We start from the raw sequence: 20,213 nt of genomic DNA, 5'->3' as shown, positions 1-20,213 counted from the left end.
TTTAATGGAAGTAAAAGGAGAAATATTTTATTCCAAATCATTTTGGAGCATTTCTGTTGGTCTGTTTATCGTGAAATACTGTCTCATCATAAAGGACAACTGTCTTTTTCAAATTATGTTAAAAAAATGAAAAAGCACCAAAATGGAAATATGAGATTTTGTCCTGACAGCAACAATAAACTGTGTTTTAGCCTTGTGGCACTAGTTGATATTGCCAGACATCACAATATTTTAATACATGTCTATTATGCTAATGATCATTCGTTCTCTTTTGCATTTTTATTCATCCATTTACTTTGTACAGTCATTCTAATCTGTTTTATTTAATGAAAGTATGCAAATGAGACCCAGTAGAGAGCAAAATGGACAAGCTCGTCCAGAAGATGTGCCAGTTTGGCAGCATTTTAGTTAAAAAACCAAACAAACTGATAAGCACTAGATGTTAACAGTGTTAAATGGTGTCTGTGTGGATGTAGTTGTTGTTATTAATTATGTAATTATGTTATATGTTATATAATTAATTAACTAAGATTAGAGGCTTTTATTGTCAGCTAAGCGTGCTCTGTCACTTAACACTTATTTATGTATTATTCTGTCCTCTGTGTTTACACACATCACAAAATAAGCGTTCTTCCCTTTGATGTATCGTATCGGTGCTGTGTGTAAACAAGTACACTGTGTGTATTTATGTCTGTTTATTATACACATGTGTACACAGGTGAATGTTTCTGCAACTGTAGCACCAAATTACTCCTCAGTCTGTCTGTGTTACTGTATCTGTATCCAAATCATTGTATTCAGGTGTTCTAGTCATGGCAACAGGTGTATAAAACCAAGCCCCTAGGCCTGCAGACTGCTTCTACAGACATTAGTGAAAGAATGGGTCGCTCTCAGGAGCTCAGTGAATTCCAGTGTGGTACCGTGATCGGACGCCACCTGTGCAACAAGTCCAGTCGTGAAATTTCCTCACTACTAAATATTCCACAGTCAACTGTCAGTGGGATTATAACAAAGTGGATGCAATTGGGAACGACAGCAACTTAGCCACAAAGTGGTCGGCCACATAAAATGACAGAGCGGGGTCAGTGGATGCTGAGGGCATAGTGCACAGAGGTCACCAACTTTCTGCAGTCAATCACTACAGACCTCCAAACTTCATGTGGCCTTCAGATCAGCTCAAGAACAGCGTAGAGAGCTTCATGGAATGGGTTTCCATGGCGAGCAGCTGCATCCAAGCCTTACATCATCAAGCATAATGCAAAGCGTGGAATGCAGTGGTGTAAAGTGCCACCACTGGATTCTAGAGCAGTGGAGACGTGTTCTCTGGAGTGACCAGTCACGTTTCTCCGTCTGGAAATCCAATGGACAACTCTGGGTTTGGTGGTTGCCAGGAGAACGGTACTTGTCTGACTGCATTGTGCCAAGTGTAAAGTTTGGTGGAGGGGGGATTATGGTGTGGGGGTGTTTTTCAGGAGTTGGGCTCGGCCCCTTAGTTCCAGTGAAAGGAACTCTTAACGCTTCAGTACCAAGAGATTTTGGACAATTTCATGCTCTCAACTTTGTGAGAACAGTTTGGGGACGGTCCCTTCCTGTTCCAACATGACTGCGTACCAGTGGACAAAGCAGGTCCATAAAGACATGGATGAGCCAGTTTGGTGTGGAAGAACTTGACTGTCCTGACCTCAACCCGACAGAACACCTTTGGGATGAATTAGAGTGGAGACTGTGAGCCAGGCCTTCTCATCCAGCATCAGTGTCTGACCTCAAAAATGTGCTTCTGGAAGAACGGTCAAAAATTCCCATAAACACACTCCTAACCCTTGTGGAAAGCCTTTCCAGAAGAGTTGAAGCTGCTATAGCCAACATCATATTAAACCCTATGGATTAAGAATGGGATGTGACTCAAGTTCATATGCGTGTGAAGCCAGACGACCGAATACTTTTGGCAAAATAGTCTGTCTATCTGTTCGTCTGTCTGTCTACATCTCTCTCTCTCTGTCTGTCTGCTTGTCTGTTTATCTTTGTTTCTCTGTCTGTCTGCCTGTCCGTCCTGTTGTTTAGTGACTGGCACACCAGTAACAGTAAATCACAGGCTTTAATTTACCTGATTTAGGTTTAAAGATCACCTTCATAATATCTTTATTTTGTTTTATAAACTCTTCCTGCTCTCTCTGCAGAATCAGGATGTGGTTCCTATTAACAGCTACGACACCGCCGGCTCCTTTCTCATCCTCGGCTGCAACAATGGATCCATTTATTACATAGGTCAGTACTGTTACAGCACTGAGTGACCACTTTATAAGAAGCTACTACCTTGTACTCACATTCACTGGCCCTTTTATTAGAAATACCCACTTTATAGGTGTAGAATTACAGACTGTAGTCCATCCTGTTACTGTATCGTTTATTAGCCTTTCCATACCCCGTTCACCATTTGTCGTTTTTGACCACTGCGCTGCTGGTGTCCAGATATTTGGGTGGTGGTTCATTCTCAGCACAGCAGTGACACTAACATGTAGTGTGTCAGCAGCTAGACTGATAGTGGTCCAGCACCCAAAAAAAATGAGGTGGACAGTAACTGAGTAATTAGTTTCTGTACTTAAGTATTTTTTTGTGTATCTGTACTGAAGTTTCTCCGTTCTGGGTGACTTTTTACTTTCACTCCACTACATTTCAAAGTCTAATATCTGAATTTTTCCTCCACTACATTTTGAGAAATCTGTCGTTCCTTTTGGTTTCTGTGTGTATAAAAATGTAACATGTCAAAATGAAAGAAGTGCAAAGCAAGAGCACCAATCAGGGCACAGCGGTCACTTTGTTTAGAGCTTGTTTTGACCTGTTGGTCATACTGACCCAGTGAAGCACACATTTTTTCTGAATTTATACAAAAACCATTTCATTTTATAGTAAATTAGTTTGGGCTGGTCTATGTTTATGAACAAAGACCTACAGATCAACATAGTAAAGGAGCTCATTTGTGATCCTGAGTTTAAAGCCAGTTTTTATTAAACTTAAACTTGGAACTAAGTTGTAAATAAATCTTAAACTGAAACTTTGCTTGTGTGTAAAAAGTGATTTCAGAGCCACTCGGTTCTCCCTGATGGAAACTGTTTACCTTCAGTGTTTTGTGCTTATGATCATTTTAATAGACGTCAGCGTCACTAATTAATGATTCTATTAAAAGACTGGTTTACCAAGAGAGACACTGGAGGATTTTCACCTAAAATGAGTTCATGAAGCGAGTCTTGTTATAAAAATGATAACCGGACATCAGAGCCATAATTAATCTTTTAGTACTTTCACATTTGACGGTAAATACTTAAGTACTTTTACTCAAGTGGAGGTCTAAAGGGAGGAACTTCTACTTTTACTGGAGTAATATTTTACCTTGGTGTCTCTACTTTAACTCAAGCACATGGTCTTTGTACTTCGTCCACCACAGGACACTGGCTGTTGTTGAATTTTTGTTTGACTGTCTTGTGCCACATTTTAACAGCAGCATCAAAAACTATGACTACAGTGGCTTGTATTCCACATTTCACTCACTGCGCTGCAGTAAACCCAGTTCAATGCTGGTGGATGTGTATTTGGATGGTTGTGTATGAGGGTTTATGTGTATGTGTGGTTATGCATGTTTGCAGACGTGCAGAAGTTTCCACTGCGAATGAAGGATAACGATCTGTTGGTGACAGAACTGTACAGAGATCCAAGCGAGGACGCCATCACGGCCCTCAGCGTCTACCTTACACCTAAAACAAGTACGAAATGCACATGCCAGTCACACACTGGCCTCTCACACACAGTACTAAAGCAGTCCTTTACAGTAAATACAATAATAAGAAACCATCGATGTCAAGGCTACGAGCACACTAGCTTACTCAGTACCACAGCCATGAATGTTCCTTGACCGATTGGCATTAAGCCACTTAAGAAAAGATGCCATGATTGGTGCGCTGACAGGAACGGCCCCTCGACATCTCTGATTGGCTGGAGTTTTGACACAGACGTTCAGACATTTTACACCGAGCAGATGAGAAAGTTGAGAGCGGCTGCGGAGCCGAGAGAAGTGATTTGAGCGCACCTACGAGTTTTGAAGGTGAAGAGCGCGATCGAGCGAGTTTTGCACAAGCTTTGCATGTACGAGCCCTGAAAGCGACGCGTCGTTGTGCAGATTTTCAAGTTTTGAATGAAACCAGAGTTTTGTCAACCTGTGAACTTCACGCTGACAAGTGCTCTGACCGGAACGCTCTTCTCTCAAACATTAGGATCTTCTCTCAAACGTTTTGGCACAAAATTAACTCCATAGAATGACACATGAACAAATCTTGCATGGTGGTCCATGTATTTTTATGATGGTAATAACAGATCTTTGCACTTTGTTTGGATTATGTCTCCTGTAGTGATGAAGATAAATAAATTATTTTGTCTAGCATCAAACTTAATATGATGGAGCTCACAGAAGCAGCCAGATTATCAGACATGTCACAAAGTGACGTCCTGTTCTCTGAGTGTGAAAATGCTGATGGATAATGCGTGTGTGTGTAGACAGACACGCAGACAGACAAACACACACACAGACAGACAAACACACACACAGACAGACAGACAGGCACACACACAGACAGGCACACACACAGACAGATTGATCAATCTTAATTGATCCTGGAGGGAAATTGCAGTGTTTCAGTAGTAAGGCATATAATTACACATAAACTCACAAACTATGCAGAAAGATAGAAAATAGAAATAAGTCTAGACAAAAGTTAAAATACAAGAGAAATAAAATAATGTATAAAAGTATCTATTTAAATATTTACAATCAGACGGATTCGCTGTATTTACAGACAGCAGGCGCTGAGTGGTGTGAGGTCTATCAGCACGTAGAGACATCACTAACTTTGAATTGCATAAGTTTGACTAACTCTGAGTTGTGTAACAGGTGACAGTGGGAACTGGATCGAGATAGCATACGGCACCAGTTCAGGTACAGTGCGTGTGATTGTGCAGCACCCAGAGACGGTGGGCTCTGGACCCCAGCTCTTCCAGACCTTCTCTGTCCACCGCAGCCCTGTTACTAAAATCATGCTGTCAGAAAAACACCTCATCTCAGGTGCAGTAGCTCATTTGTATGTTTTTTTTTCCTTTCCACATTGAAAGCTTGGGGACACCTAGTACATGTTGGTTCTTTGAAGGCATTATTTAAGGCATCGCTTGTGTACACTAAACAGTAAACTATTTTGTAAGCCAGATAGCATGAACTGATGATGCAAAAACAGTCACATGTGGTTTCATGCTGCAGAGGTATTATTTCACATCCGTGTGTGTGACAGTAATGTTAAAATGAAATGTAAACCGGTAAGACAATAAATAAACCTTTAGTCCTGAAGTGAGAGAGCAGTCAGAGCACAGAGCAGGAGGGAGAAGAGGAAGGAGAGGCAGTGCAACACAGAGGGAAAGAAAGAGAAAAGAACATCAGAAAGATTAATGAAATTAATTGAAACTAATTAAAAGTTCTTTAGTGTTAGTTTCTTGGTTATTTCTCATCCATGACAGAGTGACACCCACTGTAGTGTTGCATGACTTAATCTACATTATATTAGATAGAACCCCTTTGGGATGAATTAGAGCTGAGACTGTGAGCCAGGCCTTCTCGTCCAACATCAGTGTCTGACCTCACAAAAGCGCTTCTGGAAGAACCAAAATTCCCATAAACACACTCCTAACCCTTGTGGAAAGCCTTCCCAGAAGAGCTGAAGCTGTTATAGCTGCAAAGGTTGGGCCGACATCATATTAAACTCTATGGATTAAGAATGGGATGTCACTCAAGTTCATACGCATTTGAAGCCAGACGCCCGAATACTTTTGGAAATATAGTGTGTCTATCTGCTTTGGGTGACTATTGACTTCTAGTGTTTGTTAGCAACATTAGCCTTGAGGCCCTTGAGCTAAACTAAAGAAGCACAATTTGGGGTTCCACTTTAAAATAAAATAAAGGGTTTTTAAATTTTAAAATAGTTTATTTATGATATTAATTACATCATACACACCTCAAAATCTTTTAATAAGCAATTCTGACATCTACATTAAAAGGACAGTGACCTGTTCCGTGTTGAATATCGAGCCTACATTCATCTGATCACTGTTAAAGCTCAGATCGGCTGGTTACTGATCTTTGTCTTCTCCATTGGTCAGCATTAAACCTGTCAGCTATTCATATTTATCTGCTAGAACCAGCCACTTTTGCCCTATTATTTAGGTGTTAATAACTATTTATTAATGATTTTTAAAATGCTAATTCATAACCATTAATGAACTGATTTGAAACCGTTCATATTTGTATGCAAGGGTAGTCTTATTTGGAAACCATTCCTTTAATTTGAAGTCAAAGGTTAAAATCACGCATTGCTCGTCATCGTGAATGCTCACAAGAAAGCAAGGTGTCCCCAAACTTTTGACCGGCAACGTATTCACGTATTTGATGACATGCGTCAGACTAACAACTCACAGGCCCCTGTGTGTTTGTTTAAAGCTCGCATACTCATCGGAAATTCAGTGTATCTTGTCATTAAATCTGCTACACTTATTCTGATGCCAGCGTGGTATTTATTTATAAAACACGGACCCGCAGATGACGCCAGGGTTCGTTGGGTTGACTCTATTTTGGGTGTGCAGTGTGTGCAGACAACAACCATGTCCGCACCTGGACCGTCACGCGTTTCCGAGGCATGATCTCCACCCAGCCCGGTTCCACCCCCCTCACCTCCTTCAAGATCCTCTCGCTGGACGACATCGACGGACACGGAGGCTGCGCTGCTGGCACCGAGATTGGTAAGCGGGCTCGAATACGGCACGTTGCCATGGAAACGGCTGTGCATACCAGGTTCTCTTGCAGAGCCTCAAAGTGAAAGTTTGATGAAAAATCTAACATACTAATTTAACCCCCCCCTCCATACTCCCACCATCACCCACACCCCACCACCACCCACTATCACCCACACCCCACCACCACCCATTATCACCCACAATCCACCACCACCCACTATCACCCACACCCCTCCACCACTCACCATCACCCACTATCACCCATCACCCACTATCACCCACACCAACTCACAACCCACCACCACTCATTATTACCCACACTCCACCACCACCCACTATCACCCTCACCCCACCACAACCTATCACCCACACCTCACCACAACCCACCACCACTCATTGCCACCCACACCGCACCACAACCTACTGTCACCCACACCCCACCACCACCCACTATCACCCACACCCCACCACCACCCACTATCACCCACCACCACTCACTATCACCCACAGCCCACCATCACCCACTATCACCCACACCGCACCACCACCCACTATCACCCACACCGCACCACCACCCACTATCACCCACACCCCACCACCACTCACTATCACCCACACCCCACCACCACCCACTATCACCCACACCCCACCACAACCCACCACCCCCCACTATCACCCACATTCCACCACCACCAGTTTTGGCCCTGAAGCTGTGAACTTACTGTAGTGAAGAAGCTTACCAGTTAATGTGGTGCTAACTAGTTACCTAAATCATCACACACTCGACTCAAACTGTGTAGAGTTGTCAGGTTGGGTTGCAGCGATTCACGGATTTCATGATACAATATGTAATTTACAATGAGATTTAGTTTTTGCACAATTTTATGTTTTATATAATGTATGTATGTATGTATGTGCATATATATATATATATATATATATATATTTAAAAATACGTTATTCTGTATGCCTTTATATATTTCCGTTTTCATGTATGTTTTATTTTATATTTATACATGTCCAGTTTTATATATATTTATGACTACATTTAAAGCTGTTTTTTAAAATGGATTCATTTCTTTGTCTCTCAGGTCCTTACGGAGAGCGTGATGAGCAGCAGGTGTTTATCCAGCGTGTGGTTCCTGACACAGATAAGCTGTATGTGCGACTCTCCTCCAACGGCAAGAGGTGAGACACGTTCCCTCAGCAGATTCCACATTGACCTGTTATAGATTCCTGTTCCTGCTTTCAGGTCAGTTTAAGTAGATAAAACATGCTCACACGTTTAAAATACCTGCACAAAGCACAGTGCCGTCCATAAAGCGACTCCAAAGCGTAATGAAGCAAGTAAGCACACCCGAGTAACCGCAAACACCTGTGAAGCCTTGTGTCCCAAACATTATGGTGCCTTGAAATGGGCTGGGTTGCATATGCATGAAAAACACATTTTTATGCATGGTAAAACTAAAAATAAATAATAATAAAATTCTGTTTATTCATGTCTGAAATTTTCCATTTAACGAAAAATACAAACATAATATAAACACAAAAATACAAATCTGTATCTGTACTGAATTTTCTCCATTCTGGGCGACTTTTTACTTTCACTCCACTACATTTCAAAGTCTAATATCTGACTTTTTCCTTCACTACATTTTGAGAAATCTGTTGTTCCTTTTGGTTTCTGTGTATAAAAAAACGTAACATGTCAAAACAAAAGAAGCGCAAAGCAAGAGCACCAATCAGGGCATAGCGGTCACTTTATTTAGAGCTTGTTTTGACCTGTTGGTCATACCGACCCAATGCAGCACACAGTTCAACGTCAGAGCAGCAGCGTAAAAGTTTGGAGTCTGTTCAACATAAATGATGAACTAACCTAACTTTGTGTAAATAGAGCACAATATAGAAATATGTCCATATATGCAGTTGTGACTGACGCGGCTTTTTTCTGAATTTATACAAAAACCATTTCATTTTATAGTAAATTAGTTTGAGCTGGTTTATGTTTATGAACAGAGACCTACAGATCAATATAGTAAAGGAGCTCATTTGTGATCCTGAGTTTAAAGCCAGTTTTTATTAAACTTAAACTTGTAACTAAGTTGTAAATAAATCTTAAACTGAAACTTTGCTTGTGTGTAAAAAGTGATTTCAGAGCCACTCGGTTCTCCCTGATTGGAACCTGTTTACCTTCAGTGTTTTGTGCTTGTGATCATTTTAATAGACGTCAGCGTCACTAATTAATGATGTTCTATTAAAAGACTGGTTTACCAAGAGAGACACTGGAGGATTTTCACCTAAAATGAGTTCATGAAGTGAGTCTTGTTATAAAAATGATAACAGGACACCAGAGCCATAATGAATCTTTTAGTACTTTCACTTTCATACTTCAGTACATTTGAGGGAAAATACTTTAGTACTTTTACTCAAGTGGAGGTCTAAAGGGAGGAACTTCTACTTTTACTAGAGTAATATTTTACCTTGGGTGTCTCTACTTTAACTCAAGCACATGGTCTCTGTATTTCGTCCACCACTGCCACCTAGGTATTTTAGAGTTTGAGTCGAGCCAGTGTTTAAGGACTCGCAACGTGATTGACCAATTGGGGGTAGCTGTGGGGTTCACATGTAAATAAAAATAATATGCCTTCATCCCAAACATTATGAAGGGCACATATCTAATATATTCGTACCCTCTCCCCCTCTGCTGGCAGGGTATGTGAGGTGCGCTCGGTGGACGGCACCTCCATCACTGCATTTGTGGTCCACGAGTGTGAGGGGTCCAGCCGCATCGGCTCCCGGCCACGCAGATACCTCTTCAGCGGCCATAGCAATGGCAGCATCCAGATGTGGGACCTCACCACGGCGATGGAAATTGCTGGGAAAGTTGACATCAAAGGTGAGGGGAAACTGTTATAAAAGGCTGAAAAAATGTTCTAATACTGTATAAACAGTTTTAAAATTCCTTGGTCTATAAAGCCCTATATGGAATCCAAGCTGTCAGAACAGCATGATGGTGATTATCACAACCATAAAAAAGTTTTATGCCTGAAATTTTACAAAATAAATATTTTTACAGATATTGCAGTTTAGGCCTGCCCATTAGCCCTACAGCTGTTTAATCCTGCCTGTTCAGCATTCAGCAGTTTAGCCCTGCCCATTAGGCCTACAGCCATTTAACACTAGCATGACTGAGATTTCAGGATCCTCATGACATCACCCCTCCTTCTTGCCAGCAATTAGCAGGACCATAAGTCAACATTTATCATGTTAATTCACAGAAAAGCACTGAGGCAGCAGCTTTGTGGTGCATCCAGAAACCCTACTAGTAGCATCTGTCTTTCTCTCCCTATGTCTTTAAATTATAAATACCATTTTTGGATACAGGTATACAGTACTACTAAATTTGGCAAAATCAGATCAACAATATTAGCATTGTCTGCCACCGTGTGAACCTTGCTGGGGTAGGGCCTTGCCTGGGTAGTTCACTCTGACCTAGCCAACAGTATGACCGACTGACTGAACAAACTAACGAAACAAAATTAAACTCGAAAAAGGAAATGCGCAAATAATTTCACCAAGCAAATACTAAGAAATGGGTTGCAGTTTGTCTTTCGACGTAAATAGGTCAAAACAGCTGTCAATCAAAAAGGGATTCGGCCTTTCGGCTGATCCTCCAATCATCTTGCAGAAGCTCTGCGTCCAGATCCTCCCAACCACAGCTCCATTCACCCCCAGAGATGCTCAGCGTCCGGGGGCGGGACAAAATCGTGGCATTTATCCAATGGCCGACAAGTTTTGAAACAATGAAAAAACCCGCTCCATGCAGCCCCTTTGAAGTGAATAGACACTCAGCTTCTACGGGCGAATGCATTGACGCTACATGATAAGTGACTCAGAGACTTCGAGATTCTGTTCTAACGCATTCGTAGTCAATGAAATGTTAACACAGCTGTAAATATTTGACGTTTTAATGTTTGACATCCTCCCATCGACCCACCACCAATGGGAGGGGCAGTAGTAGGGGTTCGGTGCGTTGTGGATCGGGCAGTGTCCGAAGGCGTGGGCCTTGGCGTTCTGATCCTCGGTTGCTGAAACTGGCTTTTGGAACTTGGAACGTTACCTCACTGGCGGGGAAGGAGCCTGAGTTGGTGCGCGAGGTTGAGAGATACTGGCTAGATATAGTCGGGCTCACCTCAACACACAGCTTGGGCTCTGGGTCCAATCTCCTTGAGAGGGGCTGGACTTTATTCTTTTCTGGAGTTGCCCATGGTGAGAGGCGGCGGGCAGGTGTGGGCTTTCTCATAGCCCCTCGACTCGGTGCCTGTATGTTGGGGTTTTCTCCGGTGGACGAGAGGGTAGCTTCCCTACGCCTTCGGGTTGGGGAACGGGTCCTGACTGTTGTCTGTGCTTATGCACCGAACAGCAGTTCAGAGTACCCAGCCTTCTTAGAGTCCTTGGGAAGGGGTGCTTGAAAGTGCTCCTCCTGGAGACTCTATTGTCCTACTGGGGGACTTCAACGCTCACGTGGGCAATGACAGTGAGACCTGGAGGGGTGTGATTGGGAGGAATGGCCTCTCTGATCTGAACCCGAGTGGTGTTCAGTTTTTGGACTTCTGCGCAAACCACAGTTTGTCCATCACGAACACCATGTTTGAACACAAGGATGTCCATAAGTGCACATGGCACCAGGACACCCTAGGCCGCAGTTCAATGATTGACTTTGTAGTCGTGTCATCGGACTTGCGGCCATGTGTTTTGGACACTCGGGTAAAGAGAGGAGCTGAGCTGTCAACTGATCACCACCTGGTGGTGAGTTGGATCAGGTGGTGGGGGAAGATGCCGGTCAGACCAGGCAAGCCCAAACGCATAGTGAGGGTTTGCTGGGAACGTCTAGCAGAAGAACCTGTCAGATTGATCTTCAACTCACACCTCCGTCAGAACTTTGACCAGATATCGGGGGAGGTGGGGGACATTGACTCAGAATGGGCCATGTTCCGTTCCTCCATTGCTGAAGCGGCTGACTGTAGCTGTGGCCGTAAGGTAGTTGGTGCCTGTCAGGGCGGTAATCCTCGAACCCGGTGGTGGACACCCCAGGTGAGAGATGCCGTCAAGCTGAAGAAGGAGTCCTACCGGGCATGGTTGGCCTGTGGGACACCAGAGGCAGCTGGCAGGTATCGACAGGCCAAGCGATCTGCGGCTTCAGTTGTTGCCAAGGCAAAAACCCGTGTATGGGAGGAGTTTGGTGAGGCCTTGGAAACTGACTTTAAGTCGGCTCCGAAAAGATTCTGGCAAACCGTCAGGCGACTCGGAAGGGGAAAGCAGTGTGCCACTAGAACATGCTAACAGCGTTAAGAACATGCTAACAGAACTGTAGCACTGTTTACCTGAATGGCTGAGCCGCTTCGGTCATTATCACTCGTCTGTAGCTGTGTGGTCACTTCCAGTCCAAGTTATTGTTATTGAGGGAGCGGAAGGAACCGCCAGACTCTCCACGCAATGATAGCCTTAGCCTGGATTTAGCCTTTAGCATAGCAGCCTGCTAGCCAGGCCTGTGCGTCCACTGTCACTCAGCAGTGGCGTTTATCGGCCCGTCACTTCAGATGAGCCAGAAAAAACACAAAGTTGCTGATACCAACAGCGTGAACAACGTTGATGTTTAACGAACGGACGCTCAGAAATGCAGCACGAGTGAACAAGGTGCACATCTGAGACTCGAGAAAGTCAGAAATTAAACAACATTCAGTTCCGCTTTCGAGCCGGAGAAGCTGCTGAAGTGTTAACACCACAGGTTTGTCTACATAATGTTCATCTGTTTTTAGCTGTTCTGCACAATAAAGACATTTTACATTTACTTTAGATGTTAAACATGGTTCCGTTTACTAATTATATGAAAGCAAGTACTACAAATATACTGCAAATCAAGCAAGCAAGCAAGCAAAATTTATTTATATTGCGCTTTTTACAACAGGTGTTGTCACAAAGCAGCTTTACAGGACAATCAGTATTACAGAGAGAAAAGTAAAGAAAAATAAACTAAAATAAGATTTCTTAAGTATTTAATAGATCCATCCATCCATCCAATTTTCTAAGCCGCTTCTCCGTTAGGGTCGTGGGGGGGTGCTGGAGCCTATCCCAGCAGTCTTCGGGCGGAAGGCAGGATACGCCCGGGACAGGTCGCCAGTCTATCGCAGGGCAGACAGACAGACACAGACAGTCACTCACACCCAGGGGTAATGTAGCATGTCCAATTGGCCTGACTGCATGTCTTTGGACTGTGGGAGGAAACCGGAGAACCCGGAGGAAACCCACGCAGACACGGGGAGAACATGCAGACTCCACACAGAGAGGACCCTGATCACCCGGTCGGGGAATTGAACCCAGGCCCTCCTCGCTGTGAGGCGACAGCGCTCAGATTTGTGATGCAGAACAGAGATTTTACAGAAATCTAATGTTTTAAAAATGTAAGTGTATAAATATCGGGAGTTATGTTGGATAGTTAGTATCGGTACTCTGTATCGGCCGATCCTCACCATCGGAATTAGAAGGGGAAAAAGTGTTATTGATGTATCTCTACTAAATTGGCTCTTTTAATGCATCGATACACTGCTGCAGTTCTTCTTTTGGACTAATTTGTGTGTGTCTGTGTGTGTGTGTGTGTCTGTGTGTGTGGTAGCTCTTGGAGGTCCTACAGAAGAGGAGTTGTTGGAGCTGTTGGATCAGTGTGACTTGGCACTGACCAGAACACCAGACATGAGTCCAGCTGCTTCACTGACGCACTCCACCCGCAACTCCACCTGCAGGTAAACACTCACATAATGCTAAACCAGTGTTTAACAGAGAGTACAGAACCGAAAGGGAGGATCAGGCTGTGAGCGCCTTATGGTACAGCAATGTGAATTCATGTTTAGTGCTGTGAACACTCCTGCACATTTTAATGCACTATTACTGCTTATTAGTGGGGGAGGGGGGGTGTTACTAAATATTTTTATAGTGACTGTTTCGGTTGCGACTGTCACCACAGCAGAACTCAGAAACGCTTTTTATTAAAACACAAAAAAGTTTAGTTAATTGCAGAAAATACAGTGGGATCTAACTACCCTCCATGTGGCTATGAGGGACAGGGATTCACTTCCTGCTCTAAAATGTAGGGGTGTGGCCAAGACAAGACTAAAACTCTGTGTTTCAGTGACATGAAAACATGGGGGAGCATTTAAAAAAGAATAGTTTTTTTATTTAGAAATGAAACTTCTCATAAATCTAAATATTTCAGCTTGATTTAAAAAATAAATAAATAAATAATACAGAAAAAATACTACAAGTAATATTTTGACAAGTGTAAATTTAGAGGTTAGAGTAGAAAAAAGTGCTCTGTAAATTATAATTTTGTGTATATATAGATTATTACTATCTCTATTAATGCCATCAGTTAAATAGATCAGAACATAATCCTGGTAAATATCTCAGATCTGAATACTTTGTTTGTTTTTTACCAACATATTATTTTTGGCCATACCTCCTACTATGTTACTGATTATTTATTACGTTTTTCTCTATTTCTCTGCGACTGCAGTCTGCAGTCCCAGCTGAGTGAGAGCAGCCGTGGAGGTGCGAGTTCTGCTCGCTCGACGATCCCCCACACAGGAAGTCTTCCCCGTCAGGTCCCTTTTCTTCCTTTTGGCAGGCCGCGGGACCTGCCGCCTCACCTGGGCCTCAGCCAGTGCTCCCTGGCCAGCAGCGCCAGCGGCAGCGGGAGTCCCCACCCGGGCAGGGCTGTCCAGGAGCGGGACAAAGAGCGTGACGCTCTTCGCAGAGGCAGCTTCGTGGAGCGCTGCCAGGAAAGAGCCAAAAACTCAGATTTAGCTGGAATGGAGGGAGGTAGGCGGAGTTTAGCTGTATGTACTGAACTGGAGGCGCGTTTGGGCTTCAGAGCGCACACATCAGCATCTTTATCAGCATCAGCATCATCAGCTAGAAGACCTGCAGTGCCAAGCCCCACCCCCTCGCCGGTCAGTCCAGTACGGTCGCAAATGCCAGTGTCTCCGAGACGAGGACCGACGTCACCAGTTAGTGAAGCCACACCCCCAGAGGCGGGGCCTAAACCTGAAAGCCCCATCTCCCCACCACCCACCAGCCCTAAGCCACATATGAATGAGACCAGCTTCTGATTGGCTGCTTTATAAATGCTGCAGCATCAAGTGACCAGTTAGTGGAGTTGGTGCAAAGTAGGCGGGGCCTAAATCAGAATGTCCTGGCCTCCTAACCGTAAACCATCCATCCATCCATCCATTTTCCAAGCCGCTTCTCCGTCAGGGTCGCGGGGGGGTGCTGGAGCCTATCCCAGCAGTCTTCGGGCGGAAGGCAGGATACACCCTGGACAGGTCGCCAGTCCATCGCAGGATATATATATATATATATATACCACAGACAACAAGATCAGCTTCTGATTGGCTGCTTTGGAACACTGCTGAATGATTTACATTATCTGTAATGATTGTCAGTGACTAATTAGCAAAGCCATGCCCAAGAGGCAGGGCCTACACCAAAGCTCCGCCTCCCAACCAGCCCTAAACAACTTGTACTTGAGTAGCTGTTGTGAAATACTGCTGAATGATTGGCATCATCTGTGGATGATTGTCAGTGTGTTAATTACTGATTAATGAAACCACGCCCCGGAGGTGGTGCTTATCCCAAAGCCCCACCTTCGCACAAGCCTTGACTTGTGTATTATTGAGGCAAGCTCTTTATTGGCTGCTTTGGAAGTTGTGCTGCATGATATGCATATATCTGTGGAGCATGGTCAGTGATTGATTTAATGAAACCACGCCCAGGAGACAGGGTCTGCAGCAAAAAGCAATGCTCCCTACCTGCTTTGAACCATATATAAAAGGGATCAGCTTCTGTTTGGTTGCTTGAAAAGCAGTCCAGCATTATGATATTGTTTTGTTGATTACTGTCTGTGACTGATTAAGCAACGCCCTGGGGCAGGACCAAAACTTGAAAGCCCTGCCTCCTCGCCACTCACCAGCCCTAAGTCAAATATTGAACAAGACCAGCTTTTGATTGGCTGCTGTGGAGGTGCTGCAACATGATAGACGTTGTCACTGGATGGTTGTCAAGTCACTGGTTAGTGAAGCCACTCCTGAACTGTGGGAAGCTCTGCCTCCCTATCAGTCCTAAACTACATATAAATGGGGTCAGCTTCTGATTGGCTGCTTTGAAAGCAGTCCAGCATTTTTTACGTTGTCTGTGGATGATTAAGCCACGCCCGAGACCATCTTCTGATCGCCCACTTTACAAGTACTGCAGCATGATTGACAGTCTTACTGGATGATTATTGCTCCGTGATTTGTGAAGCCATACCTCCGGGGCAGGACCTGAAGTGAAGCTCCGCCCACCCACCTACCCTAAATCAGAATCATCAGAATCCTTTATTGATCCCAGAGGTATCAATTAATGTCTTCTTCTGATTGCCTGCAGCACGATTGACATTATCACTGGATGATTGTCAGCCTGAGTAAAGCCACACACAGAGGCAGGTTCTACATCAAAGCCACGCCTCCCAATCTGTTCTAAACTATATGTGAACAAGACCAGCTTCTGATTGGCTGCTTTGGAGATGAAGAATGATGGACAGGGTCATGAATAGACCAGAGATTAACAGCATTAACTAATGTTGGCCACGTTATCTGTGTTGTTGGGTGTCAGTGGAAAGTAGCGCTGTTTAATCTGGACATGGTTTTTAAAACTGCATTTAAAAAAGAAAAAAGACTTAAATGATGTCTTCCAGGACTCAAAACGGGTGATGCTCAGTATTGCAGTGTGCCCCTGTACTGTAGCATGTGTGATGATGTAATGAAGAATTCATTGCCTCATGTGATGCATGAGTTGAGACCAGTGAGTTTGCGTTTCCACTGCATCCGCCTTTTGACTTAAACCTCAGAATCATTGTCTCAGAAAAACCTTTGATAGGCTCTTGCATGCATTTACAGGAATGACTGCTCTGTAAAGCGAAGTCAGATACATAATCATGTGACTCAGTGCGTTGAAGGGGAATTCCGCCAGTTGGAAACCTCTCAACATTCCAGCCTTGTCATCTAAACTAAGCCATTCAGAGTGGTTTCATGGTAAAAGGCTCGTTTTAGACAAAATTATAGACATATGTTCTGTGTGCCATATAGAACCCTCTATTTAGAACCGTCTGTAGCACATTCATGCACGTTTCCCATCAATCTGAAGAACCATTTCATGATGCAAAGAACCCTTAATCATACAGATGGTTCTGTTGTGTGTTCATCATTGTTCATCATTCTATATAGAGCCATTTTCGTTGCCAAAGAACCCTTGAAGAACCATCTTTTTAAAGGTGTGCTATTCAAACGTTTGGAATCACTTCGTAGTAATAAATGTTCAGTAGCAGTTTATATGCTGCAGATTGAAGTTATAAGCTACACTCTTTAGTCAAGGGAATGGTTCTGTTTAGAACCGTAAGTTCTGTACAGAACCATTTCATGCTTGTCACCAGTCAGCCATAACATTCTGACCACCTCCTTGTTTCTACGCTCATTGTCAATTTTATCAGCTCCACTTACTGTATAGCTGCACTTTGTAGTTCTACAGTTACAGACTGTAGTCCATCTGTTTCTCTGATACTTTGTTACCCTGTTCTTCAGTGGTCAGGACCCCCATGGACCCTCACAGAGCAGGTACTATTTGGGTGCTGGATCATTCTCAGCACTGTAGTAGCACTGATGTGGTGGTGGTGTGTTAGTGTGTGTTGTGCTGGTGCAAGTGGATCAGACACAGCAGTGCTACTGGAGTTTTTAAGCAACACAGTGTCGCTGCTGGACTGAGAATAGTCCACCAACCAAAAACATCCAGCCAAAAGCGTCCTGTGGGCAGTGTCCTGTGACCACTGATGAAGGACTAGAGGATGACCATCACAAACTGTGCAGCAGCAGATGAGCTATCATCTCTGACTTTACATCTACAAGGTGGACCGACAAGGTAGGAGTGTCTAATAGAGTGGACAGTGAGTGGACACAGTGTTTAAAAACTCAGCAGCACTGCTGTGTCTGATCCACTCATACCAGCACAACATACACTAATACACCATAAGGAGGTGCTCATAATGCTATGCCTGATCGATGTATATTATGGCTATAAAACATTATAAACATTTAAAATCACAACCACTGTAAAGAAACCTGAACCTTTTTACACCAAACCACTCTGAATCTCTTTGATTACACCTCACACAGTTATGGAGGAATTAAAAAAAAGTGGAATTCCTCTTTAACCTCCATCCACCTTTGACCGCGGTGAATCAGAGGGACGTGGCTTTACTGTAGAAACGCCATCGCTTTGAGTTTTGAGCGCCGCGGCTATGGAAGTTTGCAGAATGGTGTTTTCAGTATGTATTAAATATTTGATATATGGAGTTTTTCATACATCAATGCAAACAAAGTGAATGTGATGTTCACCTTTTCTTTATTTTGGTGCATTTTCTTTTGGCTAATATATAAAATGTCTAAGTACTTTGTCTTATTCTTTATAAGAAAACATATTATTCTTTATTATAAACATCATTTTCACTGCCACCGCTGAGTGCTTTGACTAAAGTGATATTTTAGTTTTAATATCTTATAAGACACTGTAATCTAGAAAATTCTCCCATGTGATCCTGGAATAACATAAACAGACTCTTCTAAATGCTGATAAAGTTTTTATAATTGCTAATAATTATGATTAGTACTTGATCATGTTCAGATCATCTGTTTAAAAGGCATTATAGTGTATATATGTATAGAGACACTTGTGTTACAGTGTCAAATAATGAACTATGGACCGTTATTACGGCTTTCTGATGCATTACTGGAGTTTATACAAAAGTGAGTTCCGGCCACGTGAGCTGATTGATTGAGAGGCGTTCTAACTGTGCTGTTATTTCATCATAGCATCACAGGTTTTTCATGAACACTGTATCACTCCATTGAGACGTCGTTGCTAAGCAACGACTTTGACAGCTGTAGGACACGGTCAAGCCATCTGAATGATTTCACTTCTTTGCCACAAACAGAAAATGGACACTGTTAAGATCACATCTGACAGACAGCCGATTTGGTCAGACTCTGAAGATGAGACGACACTAAATTCCCAAACTGTCATCACCACTGAGCAGCTTTTCAGTCGGCAGCTGTGACAGAAGAACAGCTAAACAACCTGGAATCAACCAGAAATGAACCCAATACCATTCACTAAACTAAATGGGCTGTAAGAAGCTTTGCAGACTGGCTGGAACAAAACAACATTAATACTGATCTGGAAAAACTGACCAAACTGAGCTGAACCAGAAATTGGTCAGCTGTGATGATCGACGGCCACCAAATCATTTCACGATAACACCCCCCCCCCCCCCCCCCTTGGGTTATAAGTTATTATAAGTGTGCTTATAAAGCATTGTTAGAGGTATAAGCATGTTTATAACTCTTTATGAATGCATGCTTCATAGAAACCTTTAACAGCCCTGATCAAAGTGATTTTGGAGAGAAATAACAGCTCAGGAACCTTTGAGAGCATCAGGGGCCGAACGAGTCGTTTCTTTAGAGAAAACTTGTGAAGGTTATTAAGACAAACACTAAGAAGTTTATAAGAATGTTCTAAAAGTCTTGCAGAGGAAAGAAGTTATTTCTTTCGATCGTCTCAGATACAAAGCAGATCTCAGTATTGTATGAATGAAGGTTCAGTGATGTCTGAGCTGTTCCTCCTGAACCTCCTCAGGAGAAAAGAGGAGATTAACATCAGTGTCTTGCTGTGAGATGTTCTGGTGCTGAAGGAGAAAAGCATGAGTTCTCCTGCACTGATGGACTGCTGGGAGGGTTCTGTGATCTAGAACAGAGCTGAATAAGAGAACGATGAGATCTCATACTGTTCTCATGGAGATATTACTCAGTTGAGACGAGTCAGACTCTAAAGAGATAATCCACATGTGAGACAACATTTTAATCAAAGTGAGAAAATCTTTTATTTAGTTATAATAGTTTTATTTCTCAGGAGCCGTATTTCAGAATCAGGAGAAAATGGCTTCAGTCTCACTCTGATCTCACACTGGACTGATCTTTTTCTCCAGGGTATATTTTGGTGTGTCCATCTGAATTTTAGTGACCAAATCAAAAGGCAAATTATTCAGTAACTGCATGAAATAAATAAATACAATTTTATTTATTTTTGTAAAAGCCCTTCAAACTAACGTGTTTTATGATCTACACATATTACTATATGCATACAAGTTACTGCTGAAAGCCAAAAATATATAATAATATATATATTTATATAATAATAATATATATATTTATAGCCCAGATTTGGAAAAAATGGGTCGACTTTCAGTAAAC

The 20,213-nt window shown here is 43.0% G+C and overlaps 1 protein-coding gene across 1 annotated transcript in view; it reads left to right on the top strand.

Moving 5' to 3' along the window:
- shkbp1 (SH3KBP1 binding protein 1) overlaps window positions 1-17,409 on the top strand; it is a 29,758-nt gene extending 12,349 nt beyond the window's left edge. Inside the window, exons 11-18 of the mRNA XM_017681695.2 lie at window positions 2,178-2,265; window positions 3,642-3,758; window positions 4,940-5,110; window positions 6,673-6,828; window positions 7,914-8,010; window positions 9,534-9,718; window positions 13,496-13,622; window positions 14,393-17,409. Coding sequence (XP_017537184.1) covers window positions 2,178-2,265; window positions 3,642-3,758; window positions 4,940-5,110; window positions 6,673-6,828; window positions 7,914-8,010; window positions 9,534-9,718; window positions 13,496-13,622; window positions 14,393-14,987 — 1,536 coding nt within the window. The 3' untranslated portion in view covers window positions 14,988-17,409. The remainder of the gene's footprint in view (window positions 1-2,177; window positions 2,266-3,641; window positions 3,759-4,939; window positions 5,111-6,672; window positions 6,829-7,913; window positions 8,011-9,533; window positions 9,719-13,495; window positions 13,623-14,392) is intronic.
- The last annotated feature ends 2,804 nt before the right edge of the window (window positions 17,410-20,213 follow it).

Source organism: Pygocentrus nattereri, chromosome 7 (assembly GCF_015220715.1).
Source record: "Pygocentrus nattereri isolate fPygNat1 chromosome 7, fPygNat1.pri, whole genome shotgun sequence".
In the NCBI taxonomy this organism is placed as follows: domain Eukaryota; kingdom Metazoa; phylum Chordata; class Actinopteri; order Characiformes; family Serrasalmidae; genus Pygocentrus; species Pygocentrus nattereri.
The sequence above is the reverse complement of the archived record's forward strand: the minus strand, read 5'-3'. Positions and strand labels throughout refer to the sequence as shown.